Source organism: Babylonia areolata, chromosome 18, assembly GCF_041734735.1.
Source record: "Babylonia areolata isolate BAREFJ2019XMU chromosome 18, ASM4173473v1, whole genome shotgun sequence".
Classification (NCBI taxonomy): domain Eukaryota; kingdom Metazoa; phylum Mollusca; class Gastropoda; order Neogastropoda; family Buccinidae; genus Babylonia; species Babylonia areolata.
The window spans coordinates 5,975,717-5,995,996 of NC_134893.1; the positions used below are offsets into that span (position 1 = coordinate 5,975,717).

The window sequence follows — 20,280 nt, forward strand, 5'->3', positions numbered from 1 at the left end:
TTACATTTATTTGCTTATCTATCATCATTGTTATCTTATTTATTTATTTTTTTTAATTATTATTTTATTATTATTATTATTACTACTACCTTTTTATATTATAATTATTATTTATTTATGTAAGCTTATCTATTATTTATTCACCTTTTTTTTTCTTTCTTTTTTTTTCTCAAGGCCTGACTAAGCGCGTTGGGTTACGCTGCTGGTCAGGCATCTGCTTGGCAGATGTGGTGTAGCGTATATGGATTTGTCCGAACGCAGTGACGCCTCCTTGAGCTACTGAAACTGAAACTGAAACTGAATCCCCCGAGCAACTGGCGATGCCTGTTGGATCCACACAGCAACTGACACCTTGCCTGCAGCAGCCACTAAAAAAACGAGTGGCGCTTGTTGGATCCACGCAGTGTTGCCTCATGTTGAATCTAATGAGCAACTAGTTCTGCTTATTAATAATTATGATAATAGATAGTACTTATATGGCGCAAGCTTCCCGTGTAATGGGTTCTAAGCGCCTTACATGAAACAACGCATATACAATAGTGGATAATAACATATCTCTGCACATGAATAGACAACACATATATGTGTATCTATACACCAAGACAATACTTCAAATTGCGTGCATGAATAATCACACACACACACACACACACACACACACACACACACACACACACACACACGACAAAAATGCGCTACACACGCGCGCACACACGCTTGCGCACACACAAACATCCACCCACAGACACACACTGCATGATGACTTCAGTAGAGGGCAAAGTGGAGTGCATGGGAGGGGGAAGAATGCAGACAATTAGCTACGCTTCATCACACCAAAAGACCTGTTTGAATAGATGGGTCTTCAAGTCTGTTCTGAAAGAGGACAGCGTTGGTAAAGTGATGGAGATCCAGAGGAAGAGAATTCCAAACAGAAAGTGTTTGAAACTGAAAGGTATTTTGGCCAAATGTTTTTGAAGTGGTTTTGAGGACTTCGATATTTTTCAGCAGAAGACTTGAGAGAACGGGAAGGGGTGTAAGTATAATCCATTGGGCCGCAACTATCAAATTCACTCAGAAGCCTGTTGGATAAATTGAACCACAGTCCTGCACGGTCCTACCAGCTGCGTTCTCCTGAGCAATCTGCTGCTTCCATCGAACTACTAGTGCTGTCTTCTTCTTCTTCTTCTTCTTCTTCTGCGTTCACTCGTATGCACACGAGTGGGCTTTTACGTGTATGACCGTTTTTACCCCGCCATGTAGGCAGCCATACTCCGTTTTCGGGGGTGTGCATGCTGGGTATGTTCTTGTTTCCATAACCCACCGAACGCTGACATGGATTACAGGATCTTTAACGTGCGTATTTGATCTTCTGCTTGCATATACACACGAAGGGGGTTCAGGCACTAGCAGGTCTGCACATATGTTGACCTGGGAGATCGTAAAAATCTCCACCCTTTCCCCACCAGGCGCCGTCACCGTGATTCGAACCCGGGACCCTCAGATTGAAAGTCCAACGCTTTAACCACTTGGCTGTTGCGCCCGTCACTCGTGCTGTCAGTGGGTCCAATTGGCAACTGCCGTTAGATTCACTGAGCACCTGACGCCGTATCTAAAGGGTCCACTGAGTAACTAGTGTTGCCTGTTGGATCCACTGAGCAATAAAAGCTGCCTGGTGGATCGTGAGCACTTACACATTGCCTTTAAGATCCACCGAGCAACTCGTGCTTATATCTATAGATCACTGAGTAACAAACCCAACTTGCTGAGTCCATTGAGCAAATGTCACTTATCTAAGCAGCTGGTGTTGATCGATGGACCGACGGGCGCCATAGCCGAATGGTTAAAGCATTGGACTTTCGATCTGAGGGTCCCAGGTTCGAATCATGGTGACGGCGCCTGGTGGGTAAAGGGTGGAGATTTTTACGATCTCCCAGGACAACATATGTGCAGACCTGCCAGTGCCTGAACCCCCTTCGTGTGTATACGCAAGCATAAGATCAAATACGCACGTTAAAGATCCTGTAATCCATGTCAGCGTTCGGTGGGTTATGGAAACAAGAACATACCCAACATGCACACTCCCGAAAGCGGAGTATGGCTGTCTACATGGCGGGGTAAAAACGGTCATACACGTAAAAAGCCCACTCGCGTATATACGAGTGAACGTGAGAGTTGAAGCCCACGAACGCAGAAGAAGAAGATCGATGGACCCGTGAGTAAGTCTTGCTGTTGAGTCCATTGAGCAACCAGTGTTGGATGCTGCGGCCATTGCGCAACGGAGCCAATAGATCACTGAGTCAATGACCCGACTTGTTGAATCCAGTTAGCAGCTGTCTGGATCCACTCGCAGCACACAACCAAATTGTGCACACACATGACAACATAAACATAGTGACATGCTCTTTCTCCCCTCTTCCCACTCTCTTTCTGTTACTCACTTCATGTCTTAATCCATTGGTGTTGTTTGATAAGTCGACAGAACAATTTCGTTTGTCAGCTGCGTTTTGATAATCAATTTGTATGATATCAATATATTTGACACATGTTTCCTACAAAAAATGATCGTCATTGTGACTCTGAAATGTAATGAATCAAACTACAATAATCATTTGCTGTGTTAGAGTAATAGTATGAATACACTTATTTATTGGAAACTATATAGAAAATTCCCTCCAGCGTATTCTCAATCTGTAATTAATGTGAAAGCACTTGCCACGTATTACGCACAGTATGTGAAAATCCGATCAGACCTGAAAATGAATAAACAAAATTCGTGATAACTGGTGGGAAAAAAGTTTCACAAAAAAACAAAACATTCTACTCACCTTAAAGATCAGCAGACTTGACAAAATATCTGTAGCAAGAAAGCGTTCAAAGGAAAAAAATCGATATTGCTTTATTCACTGGAGGAATAATAGTCCACGTTATAAAAAAAATTTTCAAAATTATTTATTTCTCTTTTTTTGTGATGATTTATTTCTCTTCCAAGGATGAGATATGGAACAGAAGTCCAACCCCCTGTTTGTGTCCAGGTAATTGATGGAAGATTTTATCAGCAAGTCACGCCAGATTTAACAGATCGAACATTGATAAACAAGTCACGATCGAACATTGATAAACAAGTCACGATCAGTTAACTGGTTAAGAACGGACTGAAGAAGACTACTCAGCGAGTCACGTGAAGTTAATTTGATTGGCGGGAGGTCTGTCTGTCTATCCGGAGCTGGACAAACAGAGGAATGGTGGGGTGCCTGTCAGCCGTCCCTGTCTCCTCGCTGTCATCTCGTGCGCGGAAATGACGCCAAGTTTTGACGACCCGGGGACGCCTGCAATCGAATCTGCCTTGTCATTAACCGGCATCCCACTCACGACACCCGGACTGAACCACGTCCACGCAGCCAGGAGAAAAAGACAAGAAGCCAGTTACTTACTCTGCTCTTGTTGGCCCACTCACTCTGTCGCCCGGCAACGAGAGAGGGAGGACGGATGGACGGAGGGAGGGAGGGAGGGAGGTGGTGGAAGGGAATTGGGCACCGGTAATGGAATGTTTGGTTGTGGAGAGCCGTTTTGTGAAACGATCTCATCACTCTTGCTAGCTTGCTGCTTCTTTGGAGTTCCTCCCTCCCCCCCACCCCCACTCCCCCCTTCACTTCCACCACCCCGTCTTCAGTTCAGCCGCTTCTTTTCTGGAGAGGTGAGGGATGGGGGTGGGGAAGGGTAGAGAAGGGGGGAAAGATTGATCGGGTGGGCACTGAGCTTCTGAGTGTTGTTCAGGTGCTCGTGAAGAAACGTTTCACATCTTGACTGAATGGAGTGCGTTCTAGGGTGTACAGAAAATAGAACTGTTCAATTTTCTTTCAGGTCACTAATGACAGGTCAATCAAATATCTTTTCTTTTCTTTTACATTATTTTGCAAAAGAGAAGTCGTTTCATCGCATCACTGAAAAAACAAAACAAAACAAACAAAACAGGGAAAACTGGGAGATAAGTTTGAGAAAGTTGACAACAGAGTTTGAAAACAATTGAAAAGGCATAGGATAGACGACAGATTTGAAAATAAACGTAAAAGAAAAAAAAAGAAAAAAGAAAACATGTCTGAAAACAGAATTAAAAAGGTAAAAGATCAGACAATAGAATTGAAAAAAAGGCTGGGAGACAGAACTGAAAAAAAAAATCGAAAAAAAAGGAGAAAAAGGGATATAAAAATATTATTAAAAAAAAGAAAGAAAAGAAAAAAAGGTGACACATTTGAAAATGAAATTGAAAAGACAAAATGGCAGATGACAGATCTTGAAAACAACAACAAAAACACAGGATGAAATGAAACGACAAACAAACAACAATATAAAGACATAAGCCTGCAGCAGTGACAATGAAATCAAGATACAAGCAGTGCAACAGATCACTTTTATCATCATGTCTGTATGAGCAGGACAAAGTGTTGAAAACCAGGACTGAGTTCCTTGCCTTGGGTGTGAAGAAAACCGAACACGATTCTTGTTATTTGGCCATCGGTTGTCATGGAAACGGTCGTCTGGGTCGAGCGATGAGAGGTTTATTGGTAATGTCTTGGGGCTGTAGGTTTTGTGTGCTCCGACTTCCGATGAAAATGGTCTCGTATCTTTGTATCAAGATTCCCTGAGAGAGGGGGGAGGGGTTGGGGGGGCGGGGTGGGGGGATATATCGTCTGCTTCCCTTTTATCGCTGACAATTACCATTTGCTGACTGGTTTGTGTATCTGGGATGCTTGGGTTCAAGTTGCTCTTCACGTTTTTCTCCTGGTCGTCATTACTTTTTTATTTTTATTTTTATTTTTTACATTCGCCATACTTTTTCTCTGCGTCTCAATGTCCGTTCTTCTCTTTCTGTGTTTCTCTCTGTGTCTCCGTCTGTCTGGCTGTCTGTCTGTTTCTGTTTGCCTGTCTCTGTCTTTGTGTGTCTGTCTGTTTCTGTCTGTGTGTGTGCGTGTCTCTTTCTCCTGTCCACACTCTCATGTTGGTATTCGATGTCAGGAATCCTTGCTGTCAGTAATACAATTTGAAAGTATTTACATAATGTACCCCCTACTCTCTGTCTCTGTCCGTCTGTCTCTCTCTGTCTTGCGGTCAGTAATGCAATTTGAGGGCATTTACATAGTCTACTCCGCTAACCATTGTCTATCAATGAGTCTTTCCGTTTCTCCCTTTCTTGCTGGCAGTAATACAATTTGAAAGTACAAAATTTTTATCCCATATTCTTTGTCTCTCTGTGAGTCTCTGTTTCTCCTCTCTGCCTGTCTGTCTGTCTGTCTCCCTTTCTTGCCCCTTCTTTGTGTTTTGCTCATTGTCAGTATTACAATTTGAAAGTAGCCTATTTTACAGGTAGCCTCTACCCAATACTCTATGTCTTAATCTCTCTGCCTTTTCCTTCTTGTGAGTATATATATAGATTTTCCACAGAATTTTGTCAGGGACAAGTATTTTGCTGCCGATGGTTCTTTTTCGTGCACAATAAGAGCTTGTTGTATACGGACTCTTGGTTTACTCTCTCTCTCTCTCTCTCTCTCTCTCTCTCACACACACACACACAAATCAAGCAGACCACATCGCTTGTCAGGTCTGATGGAATGATTTAGGGAAATGAAATGAAATACTGGTCCTTCCTGTAACTTGTACCAAGGTCCTTTTTGCTTTTCAGGCAGTTGCTGCATCAACCCGTATATTTTTTTTCGAGGAGGCGTCATCCATGTGCGCTACATCCGTTATGCAGATGCCTGATCAGCAGCATAACCCAACACGCCAGTAAGTCAATGAGCGCGCTATTTGTACATCTATCGGAGTAGATTTCTTCTTCAGAAATTTGCCAGAGGATAACACTTACATTGCCATGTTCTTTTTCAGTGCGCCAAGCGCATGCTGCACACGGGACCTCAATTTATCGTCTCATCCGAACATAGACACTAATATCTAGTGTCTATGATCCGAATGACTAGATGCTCAGTCTGATTTCCCAAAGGAGGAAGGTGGCAGAATGGTTAAGACGCTCAGCTGCCAATACAGAGAGTCCGTGAGGGTGTGGGTTCGAATCCCGCTCTCGCCCTTTCTCCTAAGTTTGACTGGAAAATCAAACTGAGCGTCTAGTCTTTCGGATGAGACGATAAACCGAGGTCCCGTGTGCAGCACGCACTTGGCGCACTGAAAAAGAACCCATGGCAACGAGAGTGTTGTCCTCTGGCGAAATTACGTAAAATGAAATCCACTTTCATAGGTACACAAATATGTAAGCATGCACTCAAGGCCTGACTAAGCGCGTTGGGTTATGCTGCTGGTCAGGCATCTGCTCAACAGATGTGGTGTAGCGTGTATGGATTTGTCCGAACGCAGTGACGCCTCCTTGAGAAAGTGAAACTGAAACTGAAACTTCCCAGTCAAACTGGGATAAAAGGCGAAACCGGGATTCGAACCCAGACCCTCACCGAGTGGAAGTTTTCTTGGCAGGAGATAGAGCTAGTCCAAAACGGACTGAATTGTTTGAGCTGGTCCAAAACGGACTGAATTGTTTGAGCTGGTCCAAAACGGACTGAATTGTTTGAGCTGGTCCAAAACGGACTGAATTGTTAGAGCTGGTCCAAAACGGACTGAATTGTTAGAGCTAGTCCAAAACGGACTGAATTGTTAGAGCTAGTCCAAAACGGACTGAATTGTTAGAGCTAGTCCAAAACGGACTGCATTGTTTGAGCCGGTCCAAAACGGACTGAATTGTTTGAGCTAGTCCAAAACGGACTGAATTGTTTGAGCTAGTCCAAAACGGACTGAATTGTTTGAGCTAGTCCAAAACGGACTGAATTGTTTGAACAAGAAAACTGTTTACCCATGAAATGAGGTTTGGACTGATGTGAAATGAAAGCAGCTTACGTACATTAAGATTGGCTGAATGGTGTAAAATGCTAATGACAAGTTGATAAATAAAATACGAACAAACAAGTTTGGTTTCTCCGGCGAGTGTACGCATGGTACAAAAATGTAAGTGTGGCATCAGTCGTGTTTGGTATTGATCACGGTCGTGTGTTGTGTATGCTAGAATGTTTCAGGATGGTATGTTCTAAACATTTCATGACAGCAGGGGTCGGGGCTATGGGCTGTCAGTTACGGGTAGTCATTCAGTGAAACAGGGTTTTTGTTCTTTGGCATTGGGCTGATCACTGAATGTTTTCACAAAGCAGGTGCATAACAATCCTTCAGAGACCACGTGAACAGGCTACCGAACACACCACACAACTATGAGGCACATGTTTTCAGGAGCTGTCCACTGATTCCATCAATCCCTATTGCCTTTTTGACAGGCAACTTTCGTATTGCACTGTCAAACTGTTATAGCCAGCCGTGGAAAGCCATCTCAGGACTGGAAAGCAAGGCCCTTCAGCAACTGGGATGGATTGTTGAGGGATCATAGGAACGCTAAGTTTGCTTAGTGTTCACAATTTCCAAAGTCTATGGAATTAGCGTATATCTCCTAACGCTGAGCAAATTTAGCGCTACTGAGATTGCTCACGCAGCTCCGTCCACATCTTGGAGAAACACAGCTACATAATGTCGAGGTAGGTAAATCTACAGGGAAAGAGAAGGACTGAAGGAGATCACATGGTATGCATGTACTGCATACTTGTCAGTCGTGTCAGACAGACCATCAGGACTGCAGAGGTGGCAACTCTCTGTCCGGACTATCTGGGCTAGAATTTGATCATAGTGGAGTGTGTCTTGCCCAAGTTACATCCCCACTCTCTCGGTCAAGAGGGCTTTAGGACAGTCGGTATTGAGATGGTCTCCAAAGGCCATATGAGGATGTAGCAATAGGAGCCAAATGCAAAATTGCCTCCTAGTGTGAGAGTCATAGTCCTCCACAAAAGACTAAGCTGTAAATGACTTCCCACTGCGAAGGAAAAACCATTTATCTTACAGCTCTCACTTTGACGTTGGTCCATCTGTAAGCTAATGTCAGTCTTGGATATATGTCTAGTGGTGAGACCAAATGGAAGGCATAAAGAAAGGACCAGCCAGATCATGCATTATGTATCCCCCTCTGATGCAAACCTAGCTAGCCAGTTGTCTGTTAGTTGTAGATTATCCAGAAAAAGACCAGAAGCAGCAAAATGTCATCTGGAACCATTTAAATCCTTTTCTCATTTTTCAGAATTCACTTGAAGGTAGTTCATTCAATGATGTGCTGGAACTATGTCTCTCACTGTACCACATGTTCCAAATAATGATTGCAAATATGTGTACAAGGTATTAAACTCTTCCATTGTGGTATTATATGTGGAACAGTATTTTCGTATGTGTAAAAAAAAAAATAAAATAAAATAAAATAAAAAAAGAGAATGAAAAGAGAGCACACACACACACACACATACATACCACATTTCAAACAAAGTTATTATTATGAAAAGTTTATTGATAAAAGCAATGATCAAATCAACCCTCATGATAAATGGAAAGGTCAATTTCACTGTTTAATTAAAATCCTATAATTGCCACTGAATAAGAACAAAATTCACATAGTCCTGCAAGTCAATAAAATTTTCATGAAAAAAATGGAATGTTATTTTTTTTTTTTTAAAAGGTGAAACATTATGTTAGAATAAAAGGAAACTGTCATTAATAATTCAAACATTATTTTGCATGGGGGGAGGGGGGGGGGGCAGTGGATATGATAGTAAATAGCAGTGTAGGGACGGAGACATTAGATTTCAAGTTGGGGAGAAGAAAATGATTTGACAGTGTACATGTTAGACGAAGAATAGGGGAATAGATTTCAAGTTGGGGAGAAGAAAATGATTTGACAGTGTACATGTTAGACGAAGAATTGGGGAACTTGTGAAGGATGTTTCAGAGAAGATGCTTTCCCTTCTGGCCACAAAGGCTGTACACAGGGACATCAACACAAGACAAAACCGAAAAGTCAATTTAATGAAAAAAAAAAAAAAAATCTTTTTGGATTTCTAGACACATTCTGATTTCTTACATTAAGGATATTAATCTGAAGATTTCTCCTCAAAATTTATGTGGCAAAAGTTACAGTTTGGCAAGAGAGAGAGAGAGTAACGAGTGGATGTAATTATGTACACACACTGTCTTTATAATCTCAGCCCAATACATGCAGTCCATATACAACCAACACATAGGTTCCTTCAAAGTGTCTCTTTCATGATCTCATATGTCAACCCAAAGCTAACTTTGGCAGAGGAACAGAGGAGAGGTGTGGTCAAGAAGAATGGAACAAGTACTCTGACAATTCATTGTTCAGCATCCTCCCATCATTTGAATATGGAAAGATTTCAGCACCAACAATCACCCACCCTTATATCCAGCACCTTGAAAAAGGAAAGCGTAACCACAGCTAGAGCTAGTACACGTCAGTTCAGATGTACAGAAAATCAACAGTAAACTGGTATCTAGACCTTGGTACAAACTGGATAGTCTTTCCTTTAAAATGCTTTTCAAGATGGCAGGCCATTCGTTCTCAAGGTGATAATAAATGCAACATTATGCAAAACATTACTTTGAACATATGTGACTGAACTGTTGTCACATGATCATATGAAATAAGACTTCTTCCTTACTCTTCCACTGAAATTAAAGATTTTAGTTCCACTACAATGATTTTTCTTTTCAGCAATAACATGTTTTAAACAGTAAACCATCTAAACACAGAACCCAGAACAAAAGGAAAAGGTTAAAATGACCATGATGTGTGACCAAAGTCAATTATTTTTTCTTTGAATGAGTAGTTCTTTTATTTGCAGGTTTTTCTCAAGCAGAAATACAAAGTTGGAATTTCATCATTTGGAAGATATTCCTTTCAAAATAAGAATGAAAATTTATGAATAGAAAAAAGAGAAAGAACAAAAGAGGTCTTGTCTGTTCACATGGATGGGAGGTACAGGTGAACTTGGTAATCACATGAAATGATTTTTGCTGGAATCATGTGACACACTTTGAGAGACACTCACTTCCTCCCAAATCTTCCCCATCTCAAAGTCTTCCCAATGGAACCGAGGATTATACAGATTAACAACACCAGACATTTCACCAAGAGTACAACAAGGGCACATTGGTCTGATCACATATTGATATGTAAGTTCTCTAGGCTGCCAGTTCAGTCACCTTTGCTGTCTCACAACCAGACTGCTGATAACACGACTATCCACACTCTTTGGTCAGATCCACATCATACCAGCCTTCTAAAGAAAGACAACAGTCATGTTTCCCATTTTCAGATTATACATCCATTACAATTTGCATCTTACAGCACAATTTCTTGTAATAACAAATATATAATTTACATACATGCATATACAGGATTAGCTGAAATACAAACCTTTCATTAAAACAAACTCTTCAGTTTAAAAAGAAAATGTAAGTACAACAACTGTAAGCTAAAAGGTGGAATGTGAAAAAGCAATCAAGAATATTCATTGTGTAAATCTCCCTTCAAGGAACCCAGCACAAAGGAAATATACAACTCAGCAGAAAGCCTGTGATAAACCATGTATTGGCAGCTACAGATTTAATGAATAGGTATAAAAAAAATGATGTCCAAATCCTTGCACGAATCACATCTTTTGTAAAGACAATCAAATTTACTGCCATCCCCCACCACATATTTCTTTCCTATTATGTGCGAACTTGCTGCCCTCTTTCATCCAATATCACAACCACATCAAATGTCTCCAGCTAAAAGTCTCTCTGTGGAATGTAACCAATAAATCATCACTGTCAAAAGACCCTGAGGAAAAACTGAACACGACTCAAAAGCACTTTGGTGCTGAATATTTGTCTTTCATTTATGCATATAGCAATTTGATTTGTTTTTTCCATCTCATGAAACTCGTTTTCCCTGCAGTTACTGGCAGTCCTGCAGGTCACAAGGAAGACCTGCTACATGAGTTGAAAAACTACACAGCCAATGTGTAACAAACTGAACAACTTCTGGTTTGAATTTGTTAATGATGTAAAGCTTTAATGAGAGCTGAGCATTTTTGTCATTCAGCTATAAAACCACAATGATAAAAATTATTTCAGAATTTAAAATAATAATCCACACTAGTCATGAAGCTTTCCATTCCTTGTTTAAATCTTTTTTTTTTTTATAACATTTTTGTATGAACTTCCTTGATAAAAAGCAGTTTGTATCATTCCAATTCCTAGAACCAAGACAGAAAATCTATCAAGGATTTAACAATCAGTCCTACAATTGGAATGACACTCTTTTTACATATGTCAGCTGTCCAAACATTAACCTTAAGGTTGCTGACCCATTTAGTATTTCTCTTTCTTCCTTCATGTGAGGCAATTGTGGTATATTCTCAATACCACATGAAGTTAAAAGACACAGCAATCCTGAAAATCCTGATGTGCTCCTGTGTACCCAACTGGATGACAGTTTGAATAGTAAGATCAAGATTAAAAACAAGATACAGATGCGCTGCAGTCTTGGGACTTCACTATGCTGCTGAAGCATTGACAGGGAGTGAGTGAGCAAAAATAGTATTTTCATTGAAGCAGTAAATCTTGTGTTATCGGATCAAAGCAGTTAAAAAATAAACTATCTTTGTGTCTCAAAGTCAGCGTAAAAACATGTTTGATTTTAAAGAGCACATCATGTACAACAATAAAAGTCAACTCCTTTCAAATCATCTTTTTTTTTCCATAGATTTAATTTCATAAGAATTTCTAAGAAAAATTATGTTTGCTCATTATTTTATATGTACACTGCTCAAGCTAATCTCGCCTGTATCAACAACATTACAAGCATGTATGCACACACACACACCCATATATGCGCGCACACACACACACACACAGAATCAGACCGAAATATACATGTGCAAATACATTAAATCTAAATATATATATAGATAATATATATAAATAAATATAAAGATAATATATATATAAAGATAATAATAAAAAAATCCCCCCCCCCCAAAAAAAAAGAAATGTAAGTAATAATATAGGTCATTTTAAAAGCTCATATCAAATAAAAAGGAATGTTCTTAAGACAAAAGGTGCCCATTGTAAGTCATGATCCAAAGAAAAGAAAGTCTGGGACACAGACAATGTAAGTGCATATATTTCTTGTATATTAATATCTTTGCTAAAATATTATTTGATAATTACATTAAAAAATGTGCACAATGAAATTCATAAAAAAAAACAGAAAAGAAAAAAAAGAGAACAACAACATCCCCGGTGATTATGGCTGTAATTGTATGCAACCTTGGTAAGAGAGTGTATCCATAAACAATCCAAAAATGACAGGAGTCATGCCCATTTTGTTATAATACACATCAGTGAAGGCCACCTCTGGTTTCAATTGAATACACTGACCAACTCGTGTTCACTGAACATTCTTTCGTGTAACTGAAACCACGAAGAAGAAAGAAAAACTACCAAGAATAAGTTACACGGAATTCACAGGCACATGAAAACTTTAAACTGTTGAACTAAAAACGAGCAACCCGGGTGGCGTGAAGACAAAGACAGACTCACTCCTCCAGTCACCAGCTGAGCAATCTTCACAGTCCTGTACGGACAGGTTTGGAATGTCAAGCCAGGTTACAACAGGGAGCCAGACCAGTCCAACGGGGTGGCCTGGGAAAGATGGGCCCAGCTCAGCAATACTGCCAATCAACGTGAGCAGGAAACAGGAGGAAGCAGGGTTCAAAAATCTCTCTCTGCTTTCTACACCAGTAATAACATGACACAAAACTGTGACTGTGGAAGGCATGTCATTGGGACCATGAAAAAAAAAAAGTAATTCCCTGATTGTGCTTCACACGCTGGCTCTTTGTCAGTCAATAAGCAGTCAGAAACAAAGAAAAAAGGGAGGCAAAGCAATGAATTATCTTTTTTTTTAAAACAACAACATCCCCCAACCCTCCCTCAAACTCACACCCAGCACAAGTGTATCTTATTAATTTCAAAACTGAAAAACTTATAGGTGCAGAACAACACAGAACCCCCTCAGGGTAGCAGAGGTGACAAAATCTGCACATCTGTTCAGTGTCTGCAGAACTGTCAGCAACAGTGACTGGCAGGTCAGACAACCTTTAAAGCTGGCATCATGAAAGCAGTAGACACGCACATCTTGTGTCATTAGCTGATATAATAATAATGTACACATGTATGTTCTTAATTGCAAACACTTCACATCTCATCACTCAATTCATGCCAAGAAGTACTGTTCACTCCCTGCAAATTCTCACTCACCACTTCATTCGTTTCCTGGACAATCACTGAGTGCCAAAGCTGCCCCACACCATGCGACACCCACCCATTAAGAGGTGGAGAAATCAGCACAGCATGTGAAGCTTTACATGTCCACTGTGTCCCATATGTCTCTTTCCACTTTTCGTCTCCTTTCCCTTGTATTCATTCTCCTTCACACTGATTTTTCACTGATAGCAAATCTGTGCTATCAACCAAGTTTGGTTATTCTGCTGTTCTGTTGGCCTGTGTGCTTGCCTCTTCTTTCCACAGATGGATCGGAAGCAGCAGAGAAAATGGGTATTTTTTCATGAACTCCAGTGGCCGGTGTTTGTGAACGGTTTAAGAACAAGATGGTAAAAATTGTTGTTTTATTTCTGCAGTCATTCCAGTGATTCAGATTCACTTCTCACAGTGCGTGGGTGTGTGTTTTCCATGGCAGTCATCTGTGCAGGTCTATTTACCAACACAGGCACAGGCAAGTACATGTGTAACTGCTCACTTACATAGTAATTACAGCATAACAGTGCACTTTCTGTCCAGTTCAAGTTTGGGACTGAAAAATATGATTGATATGTATACAATAAAGAACCCTGCTTGATGTAAGGAAGGGTGAGGAGGTAAAAGAATATCATAAATATTATCTATTGTCTTGTGTACATATAAAACAACAGACATACACATAATAATCAGATATACACTCATAAATGAATTAAACCTTTCTGGAAACTAGAAATTTATGCAAGTTACTCAAGGTTGACAATTACAGTGACAGTATTATGAATGAAAATCATGAACAGCCAAAAGGGAAAAAACTAACATCAAAATACATAGTAATCAAACAATAAACATTGTAGCATCTACATTTTGGAACACAATTCTTTGTTTTCAAACCAATCAGACATGCAGCAAATATATATTTTCAAAAGCACTCAGTCTTTTTTTTTTCCCTTGAAAGCTTGATGCTTGCTTGATATGGTGGATAAAAAGTTTGGTTTAAAAAAATGAATACCCAGAAAGAGATGATATGTAACATATTCAGCAAAGCACAATGCAACATGAACAAAAGATGAACACAGTTAACAAAATGTATTTCAGGAGTGTTGACTCTGTTGTGTCCAGATCAGGCCCGATCCGTCAGAGATGGTCAGTCATCTGTTTCCCCATGATCAGTACGGGTACATTCTGCCTTTAGGGTTCCCATTCATAGGGTCTGAAAATACAGGATGACAGAAATGTGTCCTGTAAGCAGTGCACACAACAGTTCCTCTTTTTCTACCCTCTCACTGCACATACAGAACACAACATCACCACTGCGTGTCCATGGCATAAGATGATGAATTGCATCAATCACTTAACACCTCTTGTTAGAAGTGTTTCACACACACACACACACACACGCGCGTGCACGCGCGCGCACACACACACACACACACACAGAGTCATACACACTGACATACACACACCATAATGTATACCCCCCCGAAATCTTTACATTTCACTTGAATATACCGTGTTGGCTCTGGTACATCTATGCTTGATTTTTCACACACACACACACAAACACACACACACACACAGACAACTATAAACAACTGTGTGCATATGTGTTCAAATACATACATTAACACAAAGCTGCAGGACACAAACTTATAAAATAAAAAATTCACAAGGAGAAATACCAACAAGAGGAGAAAAATTTTTTCATATTCTATAAAGGCTACAGAACTAAACTGGAAAAGAAAACGTAAAACACACAGGACCTATAAAAATACACAAAATAAATGATAGTGCACAAACACACACACACCCTGTCCAGACAAGACATAAAAAGTTTGTCAAGAAGAGTCATACAAGATATATGGGGGATAACTGCATACCACCACCACAGCAGTGTGCCACTGGCACTGATCTTTATTGTACAGAGTTATTTATCAACAGCAAACATACACACTCAAAGCACAGAACTCAAAACAGACAGCAGGGAAAAGATGTAGGAGTAAAAACTGGCTTGATCAGTTCACAATTGACTGATTGGTTGCTATGGATACTTATATACCGCCTATCCTCGGTCTGAGACCAAGCACTAAGCGCTTTACAAACACGGGGTCATTTGCATAACAGGCTGCCTGCCTAGGTAGAGCCGACTGACAGCTGCCATTGGGTGCTCATCATCCGTTTCCTGTGTCATTCAATCAGGTTTCAGGCATGCACACATACACACTCTCTCATAATCTGTGAGCTAAAGAGACGAAAGGGGGTGTGCAGGGTAGGGCATGGTATTGTTTCTCTTTCTTTTACAACAGTGGGATGTTAGCATTCTTTGGTTCAGGATGTGTGCTTATGAATCGCAGGATATGTACCCAAGAATCACAGGATATGTACTCAAGAATCACAGAAGAAGAGTCACAGGATATGTGCTCGAGAACCACAAGATGTGTAAGTAATCACAGTATATGAACTCAAGAACCAATTGATATATTAAGTTTCACAGTATATATATATATATATATATATATATGTAGAGAGAGAGAGAGAGAGAGAGAGAGAGAGAGGCAAGAAGTACAGGATATGTACTCAAGAATCACAGGATATATTGTCAAGTCACAAACAACAGGGTTTAATTTTTCTTGTTTGACAAATATTTGACATTTTAAAATAATTCAGGCTAAATTCGGGCTGCTCTCCCCAGGGAGAGCACATCACTACACTACAGCGCCACCCATTTTTTGGTATTTTTTTTCCTGCCTGCAATTTTATTTGTTTTCCTATCCAAGTGGATTTTTTTACAGAATTTTTCTATGGACAACCCTTTTGTTGCCGTGGGTTCTTTAATGTGCACTAAATGCATGCTGCACATGGGACCTCAGTTTAACGTCTCATCCGAATGACTAGCGTCCAGACCACCACACAAGATCTAGTGGCCAAGGAGAAAATACTGGCGACTGCCAGTGTGATTCGAACCAGTGCGCTCAGATTCTCGTTACCTCTAGGCCAACACTCCACTAAGATGCAATCCAAAACTATTCAACTATTTTTTTTCTTTCGGATGTCATTTCAAGATACAAGTAGCTCATCATAGAGCAGGAAATGAAAACAAAAATCCAAAAATAAACCAAAAAGATACAGAACGGTATCAGAACACAAACTTTCTCTTGTTGCAATATAGTCTTTTAAAAAAGTTATGCCATGGAACCAGTGTGTGAAACACTCAACATTTAAACGCCTGACAACATTTTTCTTGTGGTAACAGATTCTGTTGAAACAAAAGATTTCCACAAAGCCCCTCAGTCACACACTACAATGTGAATGTTTGTACCAGGGCTGTGATCAGAGACAGTCCTTGTGCCTGGCTGAAAGCTAGTCAACACCACACAAGGCCATATGGCAAACCATTTAGTACGCAACGCAATATGAACATGTCGCTCGAGTCAGCGCCAGACAGCAGAGCATGGACCAGTCATCTAGTAAGCGCCAAAGGGATTGCTGCCATACCCTACAGCCTTAGTGGGGCAGAGAGAGGCAGGATTGGAGGGCCCTGGAAACTGCCAGCTGCTATTAGTGATGACAGGTGGGTTTATCTCACCATGACGACTGGGGCTGCCAGCATAGGGAGGTGGAGACGGGCGGGTGTAGCCGTCGTGTTGGTAGGCATGGTTGACAGCGCCTCCCTTGTACTGGGGATAGTCATGTGGGCCCATGTTGCTTTCCTGGTAGCCATTGTTTGCCATGCCCTGGTCAACAGAGCTCCCACGGCCAGACTGCTGTCGGCTGTGCAGATGGGAAGAAAAAAAAAAAAAAAAAAAAGAACCATGAAAAACGTCCAGTCAGAAACACTCTGTGAATCTCATCCAACAAATATCACCCTCATGAAAACCACCCCCACAAACAAAACAGTACCACAGGAAGTGAGACAGGACAGTCTTCTAAAAGCAAAAAAATATCCAAGTAAACTATTGAAGAAATCCTGATTTTTCAATCAGTGTACTCAAACCCTTGTTGCTTACTGCTCCCAAAACCCTCCAGGGTTGTCGGGGCACCGCATAAAAACCATTTCAAGTCCACAGTCAAACCCAAACATGCACTAACTATCTAAATATACACAGTTCAAACTCCAAAACAGGGAAGCATTTTAGCACCAAGATAGCCAACACATGCATGCGTTACTATCTGGTTAACACAATATTGTAACATGTAGCACAAAGAAAATAAAGTTTGATGAGCTTCTTTATAATAATGTCAAAGAGGATATACTTAACAAGATGATTTGATTATCAAAAAAATATCCCTGAAGCACCCATAATACTAACATTAGCACATATATATAATCATGAATTATCAAGAACAAGCACTATATGACAAGCAGCCAAACTTCTACTAAAGCTTACTAACTAGTAAGAAACAGCAAGAACCACGCAAAAGAGGTAAACTTTCTGGTAATAAGATAAATGTTGGAGTCATCTAGTGGTAATAAGATAAATGTTGGAAGCAATGGTTATGTGGGTGGGGTTGGTATGAAACAACAGACTGAAATAAAACAAAAAAGAAAATAAACAATAGGTTACCTGGGAATACAATTTGGATGTTTTATGTAGACATACAAAAGCAAACAGAAGCCCTGGATTTCTTTTGACAAAGAATGGCAAGGAAATGTTGTTTTTCAATGCTATGTGGTGGGGGAGGGGGGTGGGGAAGAGGGCTAAAAAGGGGCGGGGTGGGGGGTGGGGGGGGGGGAGAGAAAGCTGAGGTTTTATAAGTGAAGCATCTTTTGTCCCCAGTGACTTGTTTGTATCACTGTCAATGTATGTGTGTGTGTGTATGTGTGTGTGTGTGTTTGTGTGTGTGTGTGTGCATGTGTGTGTGTGCATGCGTGCATGTGCGCGCATGTGTGAGTGTGAGTGTGTATGTGTGAGTGCATGTGTGACAGAAGAGTTGTTTTTCTTCATTTTCTTTTTCTTTTTTTTCTTCTCACTGCTACAAACTGCTATGCCTTGTTGATTTTGAGTATGATCAGTGTAATGCTTCAGCAGTATTAACTAATGCAACAGTATTTCCAAGCACTAATTCTTATGGATCGAGCATGTTGTCTATGCGATGCACTGATATTGACTGATATGATAGCATTTGAGACATTAACTTTTTCTCCCAGCACTGTACAGATCAGCCTTGATCACATGACTTCTGACAACATACTATTACCTGAAGCTCCCCCCCCCCACCCCCCCTCACTGTCAGTCAGCTGTTCCATAAAAATTGCTGACATTTCACTTTCTAGCCTTTCCAACAATGTGTTATTTCCCCCAATCAAAACAAACAAACAAAAAGTCCTGTTCAGCGCTCATTCTCACAAGGATCGACAGGAGGCTGACTACACAAATCACAGTGTCATGAGCTTCAAAGCCCTGTACACTGCCTTGAAAAACAAGCAAACAGCTTCTACATTACTGGGATCATGAACTAAAAAAAAAAGAAACAACAACAACAAAAAAAAAAAACAAAAAAAAAAATAGAGACAGAGAGAGAGGGAGACAGAAATCTGATAAAGAAAATGGTGTTAATCCAGGAACACTGACAACACCAAAGCTGGAACCAAATTTAATGATGAATGAACGTAAAAGAAAACAACCATGTTAAGACTAACAGAAAGACAGCCAAACTTGAAAACAAGCAGCAAATGTCAGATAAAATACTGTCAAAAGACGCCAAAACCATGTCAGTGAACTCAAAGATCCAGTCGAATAAGACAGATTGGTAGACAGACTGAAGACTGTGAGCCCAAAGAAGGAATGTTTAGAACAAAGAAAAATTAATTCTGTGTGAAATACAGGGACACCTGCTGTCAATAGAATCCAGACACAGTTCATGACAAGATGGCCAAACCCAACATATTAATCACCTCTTGAATAATTTCATTGAAAATGTTCAGCAAAATGAGGAAGGTGGCATTTTATTCTTTGCCTTTGGTCAACTCAGCTCAGTTTCAGACATTTTTATTTTCTTCTTTAAGTTTCACATTTCTTTCAAAAAGCTCATGCTTTATCTGTTGCACGTTAATTTGGTTTTGTATGTCTTGACGTTATGCACTGATTCACATTGTTTTTGATGACTTGTTTTACTGGCATATCTTCAAGCTTTATTTAAAAAAAAACAAAAAACATTTCCATCAAGAACAAAGAAGTAACGTAAAACATAAACAAATCATGGAAGGGAATAGTAATTTTAAAAAAAAAAGTAAAACTACAGCTTGTCAGCAGTACTGCTAAAGCTGAAGCAAAAAGAAATGATGAAGAAGTCATTTGAAAGCAAACTGTTCAAGTGATTAGAATATTCCATAACGCTGGCTACACACAGAGAACGCAGCTACCAGCCAGGCAGAGTGGAGGCAGCCATGGTAGAGGGAACCCACAGCCAGTGACAGGGCTTCACACAGGAGAGATCAAGTACACTTCACCAGGGGTACCTGGCAACTACACAGCAAGAATAGGAAAAACAAATCAAGAAACAGTGCTGTAAAGTAAACCCACCTACAAAACAACAACCTGGGGACAACTGTCACGCAAAAGACGAATTGAATGTCCACCACTTACTGAAACAAGAAACAGACACACACTGTCAGCAACCCTGCCAAGGCTTCATCAGCCTGCCGCTGTATGTTCCATGCCTTGACGCCAACATGAGTCAACAGCAGTGCAGTCAAACAGCAAATCACAACCCGCCTTCCGTCGGTAAAAATGAGACTGAAACGTCCTGTTGCATGACTCAGTCACACCCTCAACCATGAACCCCTATCGTAACCATGATGACCATGATAATATCCACGCTTGCTTACCTCGACACAAACTAGTCCCCTTGTGACTACAGCAGCATGAGATAACATTTTATAATGTATCCACCAACAATGTGCTAAACTTAACAAGCCATCCTCTATCTGTTCTGACACTTTCGGTGAAGCTGTGTTCACCTGAAACAGTTATATGAGGTTGATGGGCTTTATTCTCGTTTTGGGGCCACATGGATGTTTAATCGTGAACA

At 40.4% G+C, this 20,280-nt stretch overlaps 2 protein-coding genes across 3 annotated transcripts in view; both read right to left on the bottom strand.

Moving 5' to 3' along the window:
- LOC143293151 (caprin-2-like) overlaps positions 1 to 3,544 on the bottom strand; it is an 18,773-nt gene extending 15,229 nt beyond the window's left edge. Inside the window, exon 1 of one of the 2 annotated variants that reach the window (XM_076604068.1) lies at positions 3,432 to 3,544. The gene's annotated coding sequence lies outside the window, so the exon portion shown is untranslated. Of the gene's footprint in view, positions 1 to 2,825; positions 3,301 to 3,431 lie in introns of those variants that run through there. The other variant, XM_076604067.1, reaches the window with a different exon arrangement.
- Positions 3,545 to 8,410: 4,866 nt separating this feature from the next.
- The window catches only part of LOC143291858 (prominin-1-A-like), a 102,266-nt gene continuing 90,396 nt past the window's right edge, over positions 8,411 to 20,280 (bottom strand). The window contains exons 26-27 of the mRNA XM_076601975.1: positions 16,835 to 17,019; positions 8,411 to 14,461 (exon numbers count right to left, since the gene is read on the bottom strand). Coding sequence (XP_076458090.1) covers positions 14,418 to 14,461; positions 16,835 to 17,019 — 229 coding nt within the window. The 3' untranslated portion in view covers positions 8,411 to 14,417. The remainder of the gene's footprint in view (positions 14,462 to 16,834; positions 17,020 to 20,280) is intronic.